The sequence below is a fragment of the Tamandua tetradactyla genome, chromosome 17 (genome assembly GCF_023851605.1).
Source record: "Tamandua tetradactyla isolate mTamTet1 chromosome 17, mTamTet1.pri, whole genome shotgun sequence".
In the NCBI taxonomy this organism is placed as follows: Eukaryota; Metazoa; Chordata; class Mammalia; order Pilosa; family Myrmecophagidae; genus Tamandua; species Tamandua tetradactyla.
In genome coordinates, this window is record NC_135343.1 from 62,639,188 (window position 1) to 62,656,296 (window position 17,109).

Genomic DNA, 17,109 nt, shown 5'->3' on the forward strand with positions numbered 1-17,109 from the left:
TCTAAAAGATGGGTCTGGGTGGCTGAGCTCCAGTTATGTAACCACAGTTTGGTGCCAGGGACCTGTATATTTCAGGGGCTTTTTTCTCTACCTAATGGCTTTCCATTCATAATAGATGAATAAGTTTTCCATCCACTACCCCTCCCTACTTTCCATCCAACCATCCATCCATCCATCCATTTATCCATTCATCTACCATCTGTCCATCCATTCATCCATCCTTTCTCTAGGGTTGTCTTTGGAAGTTTTAGTTTTAATTTTCCATTTGAGTTTAAGTGGTTCAAAATTAGAAAAGAGTAAACAGTGAAAAACAACCCCCACCCCCACCCCATTCCATCTCTGGAGGCAGTCACCCACCAAAATTGTGTTTCCTTGAGTTGTTTTTTCATAAATATATTAATCAAACCCCTCCTGTCCTCCCCCAGCCCCACTCCTTTTTACACAAGTGGTAGCATGCTATACATATGTTCTACTTCTTACTTTTTCACATCTTGGAGATTATGATGTATTAGTACACAAAAGAGCTGCTTCTTTCTTTTTTTCTTGCATTTTTTCAAACCACTGCATGGTATTCCATTTTATGACTGTAGTATAATTATTTAACCAGATACCCACTACTGGACACTTACATTTCTGTTGCTTTGCATTCTAGTTTGCTAGCTGCCGGAATGCAACACACCAGAGACGGATTGACTTTTAATAAAAGGGGATTTATTTTGTTAGTTCTTCAGAGGAAAGGCAGCTAACTTTCCACTGAGATTCTTTCTTACATGGGAAGGCACAGGATGGTCTCTGCTGGCCTTCTCTCCAGGCCTCTGGGTTCCAACATCTTTCCCTGGGGTGACTTCTTTCTGCATTTCCAAAGGCCTGGGCTGAGCTGCAAGTGCTGAGGTGAGGTGTGCTGAGCTGCTTGGACTGTGCTACATTGCACTCTCTCATTTAAGCACCAGCCAATTAAGTCAAATGTCATTCATTGCAGCAGGCATGCCTCCTAGCCGACTGCAGATGTAATTAGCAACAGATGAGGTTCATGTACCATTGGCTCATGTCCGCAGCAACAGAACTAGGTGCCTTCACCTGGCGAAGTTGACAACTGAATTTAACTACCATACTTTGCTAGAAGGTAATTAACTTTAGCAAAGGATTAACTGTATCTGTAACTTTGCTAAATGGTGCTCAATTGGCTTCTCTAGATCATGCTGATTTACTTTTCTACCAGAAATGCATGCAGGTACTGGTTTCTTTACATGCCGACCCCTTTTTTTGTACTTTTCTCTGATGGTTTTTCTCTTTTCTTTGAAACTATTTCTCTGACAGTTGAAAAGGGTTATCGCATTGTGTGTGATATGTGAGTACATGTAAACATTTTCAGTAATGGTCAAGTGTAGTTGTAGTTAGTTCTGTCATTTGTATGTGTGTGAAAAAAATGCATATTCATTCTACTCTTGACATTTGGGTGTTTGTAGTTTTCAGCTATTAGGAAAAGTGCCCCATGAACATTGCTATACCTCTTTGGATGACCGTATGTGTGCCTAAATAATTGCATGTGTACCTAGTATAATTGCTTGTCATGAGGTAGGAATATGTTCAGCTTTAGAAGACAGACTCACAGTTTTCAGGGTGGTTATACCAGTTTGCACTCCCACCATCTCTGGGGGGTAGCTTTGTGTCCCAGCCAGATTTCACTCTTCATGATGATGGGTGTCAGGTATCCCTTAGTTTTAATTTGCATTCCCTTTTGACTAAGAAATTTGAGCCTTTAAATATATTTATTGGCCATTTTGGATAGCCTCTTGTAAAGTGCCTGATCAGGTCTTTTGCCCATTTTTCTTTTGGGTTGTCTTTCTTTTTGCTCTGAGGAGTTGTTTCTTTTTTTCCCCACATGGCAGGCACTGGGATTCGAACCTGGGTCTCCCATATGGCAGGTGAGAATTCTGCCACTGAGCCATCATTGTACTGCCCAGGAGTTGTTTTTGTATTTTGATGAGAGTCCTTTGTTGGGTATTGCAAATGTCTGCTCCCACTCTGAGTAGATCTTTCAAGTCTGGCTGTGTGACTGGAAATACCTGGGAGAGAGAAAAGGGTTGTAAGAATAAGTAGAGAATCAGAATCTTTTCATGGCTGCATAGGAGGGGAAGACTTTACATTACTGTCGTCTAGTGCTGCTTACAGTAATGTGGTCCCTCCATCTCTTCTCGTCTCGGAGGCTAAACCTTCGTTCCTTTTCTGTCCTTCGTCCTGCAGGTGTGGTGGACACAGGCTTGTTCATTAACATGGCTGAGAGAGTCTACTTTGGGATGCAGGATGGCTCTGTGAGCGTGAGGGAGAAGCCTGAGAAACCCTCCAACTGACCACTGATCCGCGGGAGCCGAGCATAGCCCCCTCCATGCCCGCCCCACCAGGGTAGACATGCCTCTCCAGGAGCCTTTGCCTTAATGCATCCGTGCCAGCGTGGAGGCTGGCAGGGGGAGGGGGGAGGGGCTAATCCAGACTTCTGATGTATTATTATTGAATATCTTTTTAAAAAAGAAATATAAACATATATATTTTTACTATTGAAGTATTTTTTTTTAAATTAAGTAGAAACTTGATTTCAAGTTTTATATGAAACATTTACCAAAAAAAAAAAAAAGGCAGGAAGAAAGACTGTTTTTAAAATCTGACTTGAACCTGCTGGGTCAGCTTCTGAATATTGGGTAGATGCTGAGAAATAAAAATCAAACTTCCTCTAAGCTGGTGAAATGAAGGGCTCAACCAGCAGTGATTTCCTGATGCCTTACTGGAAACGTTGGAGTTTGTTTACTTTTCTGCCACTCTGTTTTTTTTTGTTTGTTGTTACCCTGCACAATACCTAGTTACATTCTGAGATCAGGTTTACAGAACTCAACTGCGAGGAGCACTTGCAGTATAAACCCTCAGAGAAAATGTGGCTGCGCTTTGCTAAGATCAGGGCGTTAATTCAGACCACTGCTGTTGGAAGCAGTTAGCCAGGAACTATTGCCAGTACTGCTGAAGCACTGCTATGAAATGTGAATTTCTTTAAATTTTATTTTTATTAATGTTTTTCCTGTTTCTGTCTTATTATTTGTGGAGCTCGGCATCAGAAAATTGTCACTTCCCTTGCATTGTTGGAAAGTTGAAATAAAACAAGTTTGGTGCCATTTTGACTCTTTTGTTTCATTTTTAGAATTTTCTAGTAATTTTGCAATAACATGGGAATCAGTTTTGGTCACCAAGTTTACGCGAGATATAAGGAATAGGTAGGAGTCACCCAAGAAATCTTGAGCCAAAGAATAGTTAAATATTTCCTTTATCTGTGGAAGAATTTGACATCAAGTTTTCCAAGGAAGTATTTATTTAGAGACCTTTGTCAAACAAGGTTTTAATTTTCTTTGGTAATGGTGGATTGATTACACCGCGAACCAAAGTTACAGCTTATCCCCAAGTTTTATATTAGTCAAATCTTTAGACACAGAGGTCGATAAAACTGGGTAATCGTAGTTTCCTCTTTATTTCCTCCCATTCTGTAAATCTTCACAGTTTGCCCAGTAAGTAGAGGACACTCCAGAAAACAGCCCAATGACAGACAACGGCAAGGCTGTGACCAGCACGCAGTGGTAACTGACCTGGACAAGCAAATTCATGCTGTTGGAGAAGAGGCTCGAGAGCCCAGATCTTCCCCAGTGTCAACTTTTTACACTGACGGAGCAGTTATTTCTCTCCCCTTGGCCTCTGTTTTGAAGCTTGGATTATAATGCCCCAATTTTTTGGTATCTAAATTCCTGTTAAATCAAGTTGCATAATAAAAGTTAATCAGGATATCATGGAAGCTTTTTTGCTCCTCAATTCTTTTTCTTCAAGGTGCTCTTCAAAATCAATTGTCCCCTCCACCCATTATTAAGAAAGTTATTTTTAGGAGTGCTTTATTTTTCTTAAGACTGTCTTGGTCTTGAAAAGGAGTAGGTAACTTTTTGCACGAGGCAGCCACTAGATTTGAGCTGAGAAAACTTGGTAAGATTATTTTTTGAAATGATCAACGCTCTTGTGGCATGGATTTATAGTGGTATAACTGCTTGAGGTTGATTTAGCATCGTATATTAAATTTAGACATAAAGATCAATAAAATTAAATATGGTTTCAGAAAAAGAACTGCATACTTCACACTGCATATTAATTTTCAGTAGTTCTCAGGCATTCACACCTGTGATCAAACGGCAATTTCTTCGTTAATGTGAAGTTTTCCTTTTCATAACTTGCAGAAAACACCTACTGCTTCAGGTGCACAAACATCCATTTCTTCTAGGGGTAAATTTAGGTTAAAAATTCAGTAAAATTGTTATTAAATGTGATTTTGTTAGACTAAAAAACAATTTGCAGATACCTGTGATAAGTCTGGGGGTACCTGCAAGTTTGGTGTTTGGGTGAGCTTTATAACCTCCCACATTTCTGGGAGGTGTAGAGGAGAAAATCACTTGGATTTGAGTAAAATCCATTTTGTCCTGGTTTCAGCTAGAGCTCATAAAGCTTTGATAGCCTTCATTCATCACACTTTTTATGCCCTCCCATCATATGCCAGTCCTTTCTGGGCTCTTATGGGAAGGTGAGAGTGGGGCATGGGTTAGTAAGACTTCCTGCGTTCCAGATGCTTCCAGCCTGGTGGCAAGACAGGCAGGTAGCCAGAGAAATGTCACGAAGGAACCACTGCATGGGAGGTGGAAGGCATTGTGAGTTAGCAAGTCAAGTTTCTTCTTCAGATGGGAGATGAGATAGCAAAGGCGGTTGTGGCTCTGGCTGCCAGCTTCCTTCATGTCACCACTGCTGGCTTTGATTCTCTTGAGCACTTTTTTCTGATTATTTTACTGATGTGCCAATTTTTGGCTGAGAAACGGGCCCTTGGTTGGGATCACAAAGCCAAGGCCTAGAGCCCCTGGTTTCCAGTTTGGGAGTTTTGTGGTCTCTGGGAGGACACACTTATGTTGGCCCTAAGAAGTGCTGGGAGGGCCACATTGTGACTTTATGGGAAAATACCAGTGGATACAGGCACGCTATAAAAAACATTTTAGAGGTATCTTTTCAGTAGGCTCCCTACTGCTTTCAGCAGTTCTATGGCACTACTTCTTGTCATGTGCAGAGTTAGAAGTGGGGGTTCAGTTTAAGTACCTTTCTCAGATCACACATTGGAAAGCCACCAGACTTCCCTGCTGTAGGACTAGTTCCCACTTCAGGCTGGTTGTAACCTGAATAGTTTGTCTCTTAATGTGGTGTCCATCATTTGTAGCTTGTCCCAAGAACTGAAAAGTACTGAAGTTTGAGAATGATGTGTGTGTGTGTGTGTGTGTGTGTTTCCTCCTTCCCTCCTTTCTTGTGATAGAGGCACTAGGCAGCGACAGGTATTGAATTGACTAAGGATAGTTCATTCCCCCTCACCAAAGGCCTTTCGGTTGAATATAGTTGGGTTCATGACCTGTTGAAGGAGGGAAACACACACACATGGGAGCATGGGGAGCTGGGAGCTTATCCATTAAAGGTTGTTAGGATAAGAGGATTTAGACTCAAGGAAGCAAGGGCTTTCCTATGGATTGGATGCTGTTGGGAAGCAGGGGGAATTTTGTGATCTGGTATCTTAATAATTCTGAACCAGAGGATGAGACGAATGAAGTGACCTTAAACCTGTGATTGGAAAAGAAGCAGCAGGCAGTCACTCATTAGTCAGGATAGAGGAAGGTTTGGTTCATTTTTTCTTGTGATCTGGGCAATGTTCACGTTTTGTCTGTGCTCAGGTATGGTTAGAGTGCTCTGATGTTGGTGTTCTGAGATTGTTTATGTTCTCATAAGGAGAACTGTACCGACCAGCTGTGAGCACCCGGCCAGCTCCCGACCGTCAGGGCTGCTTTTCTCTTTTTGGGTTATGACTGACCTAAAGGGCTTTTACCGTCAATCCCTCCCCGCCCTGTGATGAATACTTAGGTACTGAGCACCCGCTGTGTCCTGGGCACTGGGGGGAGGGAGGAGTCATGCCCAGGTCCCTGCAGTGGGTCAATCCTTGCCTTGACACTGGTGTCGAGACGAACATGTGTGAAACTCCCTCTCACGGCTCGCAGCCGAGGCAGCCGACTTTAGGATCATGTCAGCCTTCACTCTCCACTAACCTGTTAATCAGGTGGTATTTTGGGCATAGATTCAGTGCCTCTACTTTTTTAGTACCTGAGTCGTGTTGCAGGGCAGCAAAACACTCCAATATAGTCTGGCACTCGACCTCAGCAAATACACATCCATACGGCTGCTCTGAGAGGAGGTGGAGGGTGGTGTTTCATGGGTGCCCCGGGGGGAGGCAGCGTGGAGAAGCCCTCCTTGGAAAGGCGGTCCTCGTGTTCTGTGGAAAGTGCATTGTGCAGCCGATGAATAAGATCAGTTCAGTGCTGCAACCCAGCCCACTGTGTGGGCGGCTGAGAACCAGCTGTGTCCAGCTGCAGATAGGTGAGGAAGCAGCTACACATCAGGACTGAAGCCCTGGCCAGCTGTCCTGCCCCTGCCTGGGTCCAGTGGAAATATGTCTCCTGAATGTCTCCCGGTTGTGAACCACATCTCGAGGGAGTTCTTGCTGCAGGGTCATCTCATCCCGAATTCCCATCATATGAGCTGTGCTCATCCTCATCTATGTCACTCTGTTCTCAGTCTCTGACTCACTGGTGGGCCCCAAAGTTGCACAGCTCTGGTCTCCTGTGCTACCAGCTCACTTGGCCCATCTGCCGCTGCACCCGCAATGCTGTCTCATTTCTTTGTGAGCCTGTGAGAGCCTGCAGGGAGCTGGCTTCCAGGACAGCACAGATATGATAAAGGACGGTGCTGTCCCATGGAAAGATGAGCCTCATATATTTAAATGTCCTCACAGCCACGTTAAAATGGTAAAAAGAGGTGGAATTATTATTATTATTTTTTCTCATGGGCAGGCACCCGGAATCAAACCCAGATCTCTGGCATGACAGGCGAGAACTCTGCCAACTGAGCCACCATGGCCCGCCCCACAATTTTAATATTGTATTCAACCCCTTCAATCTAAACTATTACTGTTTGAGCATGTAATCAATGTTTTACATTCCTTTTCTGTGCTAAGTCTTTGAATATGGTGTGTGTTTTATATCACCCCATCTCGATTTGGACTGGCCACGTTTCCAGTGCTCAGCCCCATGTGGTGAGCGGAGACTGTTTTGGAGGTCACAGAGATTGAACTCAATGGCAACAGTGGCATTTTCTGTTCTGGCTCAACCTCAAGGCTGCTCTGATTTCTTGCAGCAAGCTTGGGGCTCTCAGATGGCCCCCTGATTGTTTCCTAGAACCCACGGAGTTTTGAGTTGAATTGAGGGGCTACCCCAAGGGGTCCTGTCATACGTCCTTGATTGAACTGAGACTTTCATTTATGCTTCAAGCAGATGACTTTCTTCCAACCTATAGGTGACCTTAACCCCAAGAAAGAGAACCCCATTTGTTTTAGTTTGTTAAAGTTGTCGTAATGTGATAAGCCAGCAATGCAGCAGCATTTATAAAGGGAATTTATTATGTTACATGTTTACAGTCCTAAGGCCATGAAAATGTCCAAATTTAAGGCACCAATAAGAGGTTACCTTCCCTCAAGAAGGACAGATGGGTCTGGAACACCTTTGTCAGCTGGGAAGGCATGTGACTGGCATCTGTTGGACCCTTGCTCCTAGGCTCCATTGTTTTCAGCTTCTGTTTCCTGTGGGGGCTCCTCATTTGGCTTCTCCAGGACAGGGTTTCATCTCTTGGCTTCTCTCATTTGGAATTCCTCTGTCAGGTAGGCATTTGCATGGTGATGTCTGCTAGCTTTCTCTCCTGGCTTCTCATTTCAAAATGGCTTCCATGAGGGTGTTTTCTTCTGCATCTCCGAATGTCTCTGGCTTTGTGCTCAGCATCTTCAAAATCGTTCCTTCTTAAAGGACTCCAGTAAGCTACCCATCTTACTGGAATGAATGGGTGGAGATACATCTCCATAGAAACCACCTCATCTCCATGGAAACAACTTAGTAAAAAAGATCCCACCCAGTAATATTTTTTTTTACATATGCAGTCACTGGGAATTGAACCCAGGTCTCTAGCTCGGCAGGTGAGAAAACTGATGCTACGCCACTGTCATACCACCCCCAATTAGTAATATTGACTCAGGATTAAAGAACATGACTTTTCTGGTGTACACAACATTTTAAAACCAGCACACTGTTCTTTCAGCTTCTAAGTTAAATGACTATTTTAATTGAGAGAGACTTTTTTCTGAAAGGGTTAAGCATGATTAAGACAACAGTCTATGTTTGAAATCCCATTTCTAGCTCTTGAGCAAGTTACTTCACCTCTAAGCTTTGATTTCCTCATTTTAAAATGGGAACATTTTAGTTTGTTAAATGCTGCCAGAATGCAATATACCAGAAATGGGATGGCTTTAAAAAAGGAAATTTATTAAGTTACAAGTTTACGGTTCTAAGGCTTGCACCCAGAGAAAGATATCTTGATGCAAGGAAGGCCAATGTCTGTCACATGGGAAGATCCATGGCTGGTGTCTGCTGGTCCTTGCTCCTGGTTCTGTTGCTTCCAGCTTCTGATGCCAGTGGTTTCCTCTCTAAGCTTCTGTGGGCCTCCACTTAGGTCCTCCGGGACACAACTTTGGGTTCTAACTTGCTTAGTAGCTCATGGGGAGGCACATGGTGATGTCTGCTGGGCCCTGCATCTCCAAATGTTCATGTCCAGGCATCTGCTCTCTCTGTTGGCACTCCAACCATCTCCAAATGTCTGCATCTCTGTCAGCTCTAAAGCAACTGTTCTCCAAACATCTGAGCATCCTTCAGCATATTTCCCCTTTTAAAAGGCTCCAGTTAACTAATCAAGATCCACTTTGAATGGGTGGAGTCACATCTCCATCTAATCCAATGTCACACCCACCATTCAGTGGGTCAGTCTTCACAGAAATATTCTCATCAAAGTTTTCCACCCTGTTAAAACAGGATTAAAGGTCATGGCCTTTCTGGGGTAACACACTTTCAAACCAGCACAGAAATAATAAAACTACTTACCTCTTGGGGTTGTTTTGAGGATTAAATGAGCTAATTCATGCCAACAGTTGCTGGCACATAAAACATTTGATATATATTAAATTACTATTAGACCATTGAGGGCATATATTTCTTGGTTCCTGGAGCCCTGGGACTAAAACACTGGGAAACCCAAAATGCTTTATGGGGAGGGGGAGGTTTCAGGGGTTAGGTCATGAGCTGAATCTTGGGCATGATTCACTGCTCTCTATTTTTGTATATGTGTAGTATTTTCCCATCATTGAATTTACAAAATTTTTTTGCAAAATGGCTTGCCAACTTTTGTTCTGAAACTTGCTAAAAGAAAAATTGTTACGTTAATTTTATATGTCCCTGTGGAATGCCATGTAGTTTATTTGAAGTATGTGTGTGTGTGTGTGTGTGTGTGTGTGTGCGTGTGCATCCATATTCTTGGGGAAATAAGAGAAGCTGCATAGAGCAGGTGGATATTTATCTGAATCTTAAAAGAAGACTAAAAAATACGAGGCAGACAGGTGGGTAGAGAGTGAGGTGCAAAGATGCATTTCAGGAACGGGCAGCGGAATGTGCTAAGAAGAGGGTTGGTGAAGATGTGCGCTGTTTGTGTGGCTGACAGAGGGGCGGTGTCTGCCATTCAAAAGGGGGAGATGGTGGGAGAGGGGAAGGGAAGCCAGGGGCCACTTAACCAAAGGCCAGTTCACCAGGCTATGGACTTTGGACTAGTTCCAACAGGGCGGGAGGAGCATGGGAGGGCTCCTAGTGAGTGCAGTGGCCTGGGCCATCCCTGGCCACAGAATGAGGGAAGATAGAATCTGCATCAGGGAAATCAGTTATGAATCAGTGGTTCAGGGCTCCCACTTGCTTTCAGGTCTCTCTCTGCCGATAGGAGCGTTTTCTCCAGTTCCGGGACACTGAGCCGCATTGTGAGAAATGCTTTGGCTGTCAGGAAAATTCCCTTATCTGGATATCTTTTCTGAGGAGTTATGAAGTGTCCATTGTTACCCCAAGGGCAGGAACTTTGAAATTTTCTAAATCCAGTTAACTTCTAGGTGTTTCTGTTAAAATGACACATGGTTTAGGAAGTCCTGACAAACACAATAGAATATAAAGTGGAAATAGAAACGTAACTTTTGAGAAAGAGGCACAATCGTTAATATTTGTTATTAGGATCATACATATGGCAAACTCCATATGGGCACACCTCATTTTATTGCATTTTTACAGATGCTATATTTTTGCAAATTGAGGGTTTGTAACAACCCTGCTGGGAGCAAGTTCATCAGCATCAATTCTCCAACAACATGTGTTCACTTCGTGTCTCTGCGACACATTGTGATTAAGGCATGCACGTTGTGTTTTAGACTTAATGCTATTGCATATTTCATAGCATAGCGTAAACATAACATTTATATGTACTGGGAAGCCCCCCCAAAATTCATGCAGACTGCTTTACTGTAATATTCGCTTTATTATGGTGGTCTGGAAATAAACCTACAATATCTCTGAGGTGTGCCTGTATATAAAAACAGATACTGAGTTAGATTTTTTCTTTTTGGTCTGCCCCAGCGTCTGAACCCCTAATCCCATCTGGGGGAATCCCTCACTGGGAGCTCGCTGGGGGTCACAGCCTTCTTGTGCTGCAGTGTTCCTTCTCCCTGCTCTCCGGTAGCCTGCAGAACTCAGCTTGACCATTGGCTGTTCCTGCCCAAGATTTGCAATTTAAGGCCGGTTTTCAGTTATCTCTTGCTGCATTGCAAATCACCTCAAAACTTTGTCACTTAAAATAGCACCGCATTTTATTTGCTCTCAGTTCTGCGAGTCGGGCAGGGTTTGGTGTGGAGGACTCCTCCGTCCGCTGGATGTGGCTGCTGGAGAGTCTGGGGACCTCTCGTTTTCCAGGAGGCTTCCTCATGCAGGGCAGCTGAATTAGAAGAAGCTGTGCAATATCAATCCCACTTCCTTCTGCTGCTCGTAGGAAGTCACAATGCCAGTTTAGATTCAAGGAGGTAGAGAAATAGGCTCTGCCTCTGCAGGGAAGCCTGGGGCAATCAGTGGACAGTAACAAAAACTTAGGGTGAGTTTAATGCTCATTCTGCTGGTGGCTTCAGAATTCAGTGGTGGGTGGCAGCGTGCCAGGAACAGCGTGCCAAGTAGCAGTGCCAGTGGTGGCTTCTTAGACTGTTTTTTGGATGAGACTTAGCTGTATTTCTGGCATTTTAGTTTCCCTTATGTTTTAGTTTCCCAGACTGATTAAAGCAGATACTATGACCTGGTTCAGTTTGCACAAAGAGAATTTATTCTCTTATAGTTTTTGAGGCCGAGAAAATGTCCAAATCAAGGCATCGGCAAAGCAATGCTTTATACCCAAAAACCAACTGCCAGTGATCCTTGGATCCTCTGTCACATGACAAGGCACATGGCTGTGTTTGCTGGTTATGCTGTCCCTTTTCTTCTGGTTTCGTTGCTTTAAGCTTCGTGCTTCCATGTCTTTCTTTTTCTCTGTCTGAATTTCATTCTCTTATAAAGTACTCCAGTAGTAGAAATAAGATCCATCCTGATTGAGGTACTCACACCTTAGCTGAAGTGACCTCATCAAAAGGCCCCATCCACCAATGGGTTCACACCCACAGGAATGGATTAACTTTAAGAACATTTTTTTCTGGGGTATATTCAGCCCCAAAACACCACACCTTGGGTTCCACCTTTTTTTTTTTTGTAGCATTTTTTTGGCAATAAGGTATTTTTAATGCAGTTTTATTGCAATTTTTAATGCAGTTTATGTGATGATAATCACATAGTTGTGTGTACAACCCCATGATCAATTTTATAGCATTTTCATCACTTCCGAAAAGAAATAAAAATAAAAAAGGAAACCCCTGTGAGGGAAAGGCACCACACAAGCAGGGCAAGAGACAAGAAAACAAGAACTGAAAAATTCTCCTCTGTTAAACAAAACTTAAGCTAAAAGTCCAGATAAAGCTGAACGGAATGTCAAAGAACAGATAGACAACAAATTCATCCAGCAAGAAAACCCTAGATAAAACTGAAAGCAATCTCCAGAATAAACTAATTAAGGTAATTAAATGCCTAGATGCCAGCAAAAAAAACAAATCACACTAGGAAAATTGAAGATATGGCCCAGTAAAAGGATAAACCAACAATTCAAATGACATACAGGAGCTGAAACAACTAATTCAGAATGTACGAACAGACATGGAAAACTTCATCAATAACGAAATCAATGAATTGAGGGAGGATATAAAGAAGGCAAGGAAAGAACAAAAAGAAGAAACTGAAAGTCTGAAAAAACAAATCACAGAACTTATGGGAATGAAAGACACAGTAGAAGAGATGAAAAAAACAATGGAAACCTACAATGGTAGATTTCAAGAGACAGAACATAGGATTTCTGAACTGGAGGACAGAACATCTGAAATCCAACAAGAAACAGAAACTATAGGGAAAAAAATGAAAAAATATGAGCAGGGACTCAGGGAATTGAAAGACAATATGAAGCGCATGAATATACGTATTGTGGGTGTCCCAGAAGGAGAAGAGAAGGGAAAAGGAGGAGAAAAACTAATGGAGGAAATTATCACTGAAAATTTCCCAATTCTTATGAAAGACTTAAAATTACAGATCCAAGAAGTGCAGCATACCCCAAAGAGAATAGATCCAAATAGACATACTCCAAGACATTTAATAATCAGAATGTCAGAGGTCAAAGAGAAAGAGAGGATCTGGAAAGCAGCAAGAGAAAAGCAATCCATCACATGCAAGGGAAGCCCAATAAGACTTTGCGCAGATCTCTCAGCAGAAACCATGGAGGCGAGAAGACAGTGGGATAATATATTTAAATTATTAAAAGAGAAAAACTACCAACCAAGAATTCTATATCCAGCAAAATTGACCTTCAAAAATGAGGGAGAAATTAAAATATTTTCAGACAAAAAATCACTGAGAGAATTTGTGACCAAGAGACCAGCTCTGCAAGAAATACTAAAGGGAACACTAGAGACAGATATGAAGACAGAAGAGAGAGGTGTGGAGAAGAGTGTAGAAAGGAAGACTATGAGTAAAGGTAAAAAGAACGAAAATTAGATATGACATATAAAATCCAGAAGGCAAAATAGTAGAAGAAAGTACTACCCATGCAGTAATAACACTGAATGTTAATGGATTAAACTCTCCAATCAAAAGACATAGTCTGGCAGAATGGATTAAAAAACAGGACCTATCCAAATGCTGTCTCTACTCAAAGGTCATGAGGCCAAGGACACAAATGGACATTTACACACCAATGTTTATAGCAGCATTATTAACAATTACCAAGAGATTGAAACAGCCAAAATGTCCATCAGCAGACAGTTGGCTAAACAAACTGTGACATTTACATAAGATGGAATATTATGCAGCTGTAAGACAGAATAAAGTTATGAAGTATGTAACAACATGAATGGACCTTAAAGACATTATGCTGAGTGTGATTAGCCAGAAACAAAAGGACAAATACTGTACGGTCTCACTGATATGAACTGACATTAGTGAATAAACTTGGAATATTTCCTTGGTAACAGAGACCATCAGGAGATAGAAATAGGGTAAGATATTGGATAATTGGAGCTGAAGGGATAGAGATTGTGCAACAGGACTGAATATAAAAACTCAGAAATGGACAGCACAGTATTACCTAACTGTAATACAATTATGTTAAAACACTGAATGAAGCTGCATACAAGAATGATAGAGGGAGGAGGGCTGGGGCATAAATGAAATCACAAAAAAGATAGACGATAAAGATTGAGATGGTGTAATCTAGGAATGCCTAGAGTGTATAATGATAGTGACTAAATGTACAAATTTAAAAAATGTTTTTGCATGAGGAAGAACAAAAGAATGTCATTACTGCAGTGTGCTGAAAATAAATGGTACTTAATATTTAAAAATTTCAACTAATGTGTGAGACTAAAGCAAAAAATGTTTATTTGGTACAAATCTATACTTTGACTTGTGCATCTCCTAATATAACTTATGTAGATAGTTGATTGAAGACCTTAAGTACATGGAACTTTGTAGGACATGAGATTTTGTTGGTTTGTCCAGGTGATGCCCTGATGAATCCCAGAGTGATTTGATCAGTGAGTGGAAAAGTATTTGCAAAGTCCCCTCCAGGGAATGGTGAGAACGGGGGAAAACTCAAATTCCCCAAGTTGAATTCTTGATATTCTCACAAGCAGTGTGGACAACTAAAGCTATAGGCTGAGCCCCCAGTCTTGGGGTTTATTCATATGAAACTTAACTCCACAGGGGATAGATCAAGTCTTCTTAAAATTAAGCCTAAGAGTCACCCCCAAGAGAACCTCTTTTGTTGCTCAGATGTGGCCTCTCTCTCCAGCCAACACAGCAAGCAGACTCACCACCCTCCCCCTGTCTACGTGGGACATGACTACCAGGGGTGTGGATCTTCCTGGCAGCGTGGGACAGAAATCCCAGAATGAGCTGAGATTCAGTATCAAGGGATTGAGAAAAACTCTAGAATGAGCTGAGACCCAGCATCAAGGGGTTGAGAAAACCTTCTTGACCAAAAGGGGGAAGAGTGAAATGAGACTAAGTGTCAATGGCTGAGAGATTCCAAACAGAATGGAGAAGTTATCCTGGAGGTTATTCTTATGCATTAAGTAGATATCACCTTGTTATCCAAGATGTAATGGAGAGGCTGGTGGGAACTGCCTGAAAATGTAGAGCTGTGTTCCAGTAACCATGTTTCTTGATGATGATTGTATAATGATATAGCTTCATAATGTGACTGTGTGATTGTGAAAACCTTGTGTCTGATGCTTCTTTTATCTACCTTGTCAACAGATGAGAGGAACATATGGAATAAAAATAAATAATAGGGGGAACAAATGTTAAAATAGATTTAGGTTGAAATGCTAGTGATCAATGAAAGGGATTAGTAAGAGGTATGGCCTGTAGAATTTTTTTTTTTCTGTTTGTTATATTTTTATGTTGTCTTTTTATTTCTTTTTCTGAATTGATACTAATGTTCTGGGAAATGATCATGATGATAAATATGCAGCTATGTGATGATATTGTGAATTGCTGAGTGTATGTGTTGGAAATGTTTGTTTCTTGTAATTTTTTTTAATTAATTAAAAATTAAAAAATTAAAAAAAAAGGAAACCCAAATTCTCCTGTACTTTTTATCCCATAATTTCCATTATTGAACCATAGTATTGGTCAATACTATGTTGTAGTAGCTTTGTTACTGTTGATAAAAGAGTACTAAAATATTACTGTTAAAACATCATCTAGTTATTGAACCTAATTTTCTAGCCTTCCTATCCTTTTGGAACTGCATGATATCCCTTCAAAAAATCCCTGCTCTTCTTAATTTTGCGAGTCAGCTTCTGTTGTTTTGTCCAATAACCCTGGCTGATAACATGATCAGTAACAGAATCACTAGAACTTAAAGTAAAAATGGACAGATTATTTACTGAAAAGGAAATGGCAGGTGACTAATAAACACCTGAAAACTGTTTCACTTCATTAACAATAAAAAAACAAAACAATCTAAATCAAAAGAGTAACAACCAGATGCCTTTTTTTTTTTTTTTGGCCTTTAAAATTAGCAAGTTAATGTTGTACTCAGAGATGCTGTGGTCATGGTGATACAAAGTCTCTTAGACTGCTGGTGAGATTGTAAACTGATCTAACCTTACTTCCCAGAGATTTTTTGCCATATATACCAAGAATCTCAAAATGGTTAATTTCTTCTCAGTCACTTCCATGAATCTCTCCTAAGCAATTGCTTAGAAATGCAGATAGAAATTTATTACAAAGATTTTCCTACCAGTGTCATTTTAACAAAAGTTGGAAACTTGAATGATGTGAATCAATTAGGGTATGATGTGATAAGATATAATGCAGCCATTAAGAAAGATTTGTAAAGAACTAAAAATATAGGGAAAAAATTGTATAATATTGAGTGAAAAATATATTAAATCATAAATTAACCAAATTCTTAGTGTATGGCATATGCCAGTCATTATCCAGTTGGGAAATAAACCAATCCAGGAATTTATTATAGGGAATGTTTCGCAGGTGAGGTAAAGGCAGAGAAGCCAATTATTATGATGCAAGAACCCAGAGGCGCATACAGCAGGCACCCACTCCACCCCTAGAGCTAGAGGAGGCGATATTCTCAGATCCCAGAAGTTGGACATCTGGCAAGAGCTAGAACCATGGAAGATATGTAGCCACTGCTAGAAAATTCCTCCTCAGAACAGAGGGGTGCTCATCTCTTTTCCCCCCAATCTCTTACTGGCGCCTCCACTTGGCCAGCTGACAGTCAGTCGACGATGCAGGCCAGGGCATGAAACGGATCTGAGAGTAATGACCAACATGCAGCCTGATCACAGCAAAATGGAAATTGAGCATATTAAATGGGGCTACATGTGGTTATCTTTGCAGGTGGGATTATATATAGTCTTTATTTTCATACATTTTTTTCTAATGAACTTGGGCAATATTAAAATAAAATATGGCAGGGTAGAGGCAATGATCAATAGTGTTTTTAAGAAGATAATATGAAAAATGATCATGGTGATGAATATACTACCATGTGATGATATTGTGAGCCATTGATTGTACACCAGGTATGGAATGTTTGTATGTCAAGAATGTTTATGTTGTATGTTGTTTATAAATAAAAATATTTTAAAAAATTATATGTGTCATGGTTAGGGTTAATGGCCAAGTTGTGGTACCTGTTTATCTGATTGGGCAAGTGCTGGCCTGTCTGTTGCAATGAGGACATTTCATAGGATTAGCTCATGATCATGTCAGCTGCATCCACAGCTGATTCCATTTGTAATCAGCTAAAGGGGAGTGTCTTCTACAATGAGTGATACTTAATCTAATCACGGGAAGTCTTTTAAGGAGGGTTCAGAGCAGACAGGTTCCATTCCTGCTTCGGCTGGTGAGCCTCTCCTGTGGAGTTTATCCAGACCATCCATCAGAGTCGTCAGCT

At 41.3% G+C, this 17,109-nt stretch overlaps 1 protein-coding gene across 1 annotated transcript in view; it reads left to right on the top strand.

Moving 5' to 3' along the window:
• RPIA (ribose 5-phosphate isomerase A) overlaps positions 1–3,177 on the top strand; it is a 57,524-nt gene extending 54,347 nt beyond the window's left edge. The window contains exon 9 of the mRNA XM_077134883.1: positions 2,245–3,177. Within this exon, the coding sequence (XP_076990998.1) occupies positions 2,245–2,351 (107 nt within the window). The 3' untranslated portion in view covers positions 2,352–3,177. The remainder of the gene's footprint in view (positions 1–2,244) is intronic.
• Positions 3,178–17,109: the final 13,932 nt, after the last annotated feature.